This window comes from Fopius arisanus, unplaced genomic scaffold (assembly GCF_000806365.1).
Source record: "Fopius arisanus strain USDA-PBARC FA_bdor unplaced genomic scaffold, ASM80636v1 scaffold00748, whole genome shotgun sequence".
NCBI lineage: Eukaryota > Metazoa > Arthropoda > Insecta > Hymenoptera > Braconidae > Fopius > Fopius arisanus.
This window is the reverse complement of record NW_011888487.1, coordinates 1-2,798: the sequence shown is the minus strand read 5'-3', so window position 1 is coordinate 2,798 and position 2,798 is coordinate 1. Positions and strand designations below refer to the sequence as shown.

General features: G+C 41.7%; 1 protein-coding gene across 1 annotated transcript; it reads right to left on the bottom strand.

Moving 5' to 3' along the window:
• Positions 1–4: 4 nt before the first annotated feature.
• LOC105273058 (microsomal triglyceride transfer protein large subunit) lies at positions 5–2,278 on the bottom strand (the record flags this gene model as incomplete). The annotated part of the gene is given in 3 exon segments (XM_011315294.1): positions 5–325; positions 427–1,077; positions 2,085–2,278. Coding segments are annotated over 3 exon segments (1,166 nt in total), but the record flags the coding sequence as incomplete, so codon positions are not given.
• Positions 2,279–2,798: the final 520 nt, after the last annotated feature.

Below are 2,798 nucleotides of genomic sequence, written 5' to 3'. Positions count from 1 at the left end.
TCAGAATATCTTTGATAATGTCCGGATGTGGCACTGGGGACATCGAAAGCGCCCACAGATATCGCTCCATTTCGTCACCAGTCTCATCTTGACGGAGAATCTTCATAGCTGCCTGATGAGTTGCGGAGGTCGATGCTGATCCTAAAATGTCCAGGAGTTGGGTCTTTAGGGGAAGATTCCGTGGACTCTTCAGGATCCTTGTGAGTTCATCGGCGGAAGCGTCACGCACCAGGGGAATTAGCTTCAGGAATGCTGTTGCGGATTTGGCTGTTCCCAGGGCGGACACGTCTAGGGCCTCGCGGTTTTGGTCGATAACTTGCTCCAGCTGAAAAGAAAAGGGTTTATGATCCAATCGTCATGATTAATCCTCATAATGCTATTGCACGATGAAACAATAAGAAAAATGTGACAATTCGGCTCACGTACCGTTCGGCAGCCAGACTCTGGACAGGTAATCGGTTCGACCTGAAGATCGATCTCCACTTCCCTGTACCCAGGTTGTAGGTGGGCAATGGCGTCTCTGATATTGCTGCCGTCGATTCTTGACACAGTGATACTTGCAGTCTTCTGGAGGATTCTCTGAGTGGTGACTGTCGCTCCAACCTCTGGTTTTGCCTGGAGCGTCACCTCGTGGATTTCAGTCTCTTCGATTTTTGTCGGTATGAGCAAAGGGTCCAACGTATACACCGCAAATCTAGTGCTGTCGAGTTTGACTCCCAGGATCGGATTCGGGTGCTGATTCCGGAGCTGCGACAGGTTGACGTTGCAATGGTGTTTGGACTTGGTGATGGTGTGAGGAGTTCTGGATTCGTAGGTGACCTTGCAGAGGCCTGAGGCGTCATGCTCCTGGTGATGTCCATCGAGGGTTTTGTATTGGAAAAGACTAGCGAGTCCTCGCTTGAGATTCGCGGAAGAAATCGTCTCGTCTGGACTCAGAAAGACTTTGAGGATCTCGCCGTTCCTCCACAGCAGGTAGATCGGATGCTGGGGGACTTGGTCTAGCTTCGACGAGTGCTCCACGAATCCCTCCGGCTCCGGGGCCTTTCGGGATTTTATGTACAGTTGGGGACTGATCAGCTGAATCATTCAGAACAATATCCATGTATCAAACTATTTCTCAAAGTGATGTACCAAAATTTTTGCAATTTCTGCTTCAACTCATCGGTATTTAATAAATTCCTCAATGATAAGTTAAATACCCGCAATCGTCGAACCGAAGGTTATCAAAATGACTCGACTACCTCACCCTATACTTTCGTCATCTTATTATAGAAGTTGATAAAGACTGAAAACGCGTGGCGTATGAATACGGAATTACTGACGGACATATGCACTCCGTAATTTTTTCCTCAACTAAACTCATTACGATAGTTGATGGAACTCAACAAAAGGAAGTTTTACTGACTTTATTGTCGTCGTCGTGACGTTTTAATTGATTTACTGAAGTTCATTATCATGCTGGACAAATTATTTCCTGTATCAGTAAAAATTAAAAATTCAGTATCAATTCCGGTGATTGAGACGGTAAAACTCGACGATTACCGGAAATTGACCGGATCATAACTTCTGAGTTGTCTGCGATTAAATGAATATGATTAAAAATTCATTTTATATTTTACGGTTTGTTTGTTGTTATTTTTAACATTTTTATGATCTGTAATTCTGAAAAGTGCGCGGATAAATCTTCAGGCATTTCGTTTTTCAATTTATACCGCAGACTGATTTTTATTCGGCATTACCCCAATTAATAATTCACCTAATTAATTCCCAATTAATATTATTAACTAAAAAGAGAAGAGAAAAGTATTTTAATGACAAATTAAATTTATAAAAATGAAAGTTAATCCCTAAGTACCATTTGGCGATCAGAAGTAGTCAAGTAAGATCTAAGGCCCTAAAGTAAGGCCCAAGTCGAATTTAAAATGAATCTCTTGAGTACCCGTAGAGCGACGTACCTCTTGGCTAAAGTATAGTGATAATTTATTCCTCAAGATCAAACGATATAAGTGAAAATACAAATTGAAAGTGTTTATTATTTTTAGTAGCATAAACAATGGATAAAGCATAGTTGCAGTAAACAATACCTTAATTTCCAGGAGGATCGTATCAAGATCCTTTGGATCATGCCAAACAGCAGCGACACTCAGTTCTCCAGTGTATTGAAATCCCACATCACCACTGGACTTTGGGATACCAGACTCTCTCGACAGGACAATAGTTGTCAATTGATAATTAACTCCATTACCAACAGTCCATCCTCTTGACGCACTCACAGCAGCTGCAATCACCAGAATCAATGACCATTTTGAATACATTTTGCCGGTCGGAGTGGAGATGGAGATTTGGATTTTTAACTGAAGAATTTTGATGTTTTAATGCCGAGTTGAGGAATTTATCGGAGAAACAGCCGTTGGCCGGCACTCGACTGACATAAACCCACTGGAACTCAAAACCCTGGGGCACTGGTTACGTCTGTGTGATCTGATACTTGTGTTGATAGAACAGCGATGAGTTGGACAATTTGTGGATGTGCGTGTGGACGAAAGAGGGGATTCACCGTGCGTGAGGGAAACCGTTAATCGCTTGAACTATGTCCGTTTGAGGTTTGTTATTCTATTGTATTTGAGTTCAATGGTCAAATTGTGTAGCCCCAAAAATTATCTTAATCATTTCAGTGGTTAGCACTGAAAGTGTGATTATTTCCTTGTTTCTACCGCCATCATTAATCCTTCAAGTCATTTCTTCCCGAAAATGATTAATTACTAATTGAATTTTCCTCTTTAATTATGAATTTTTTT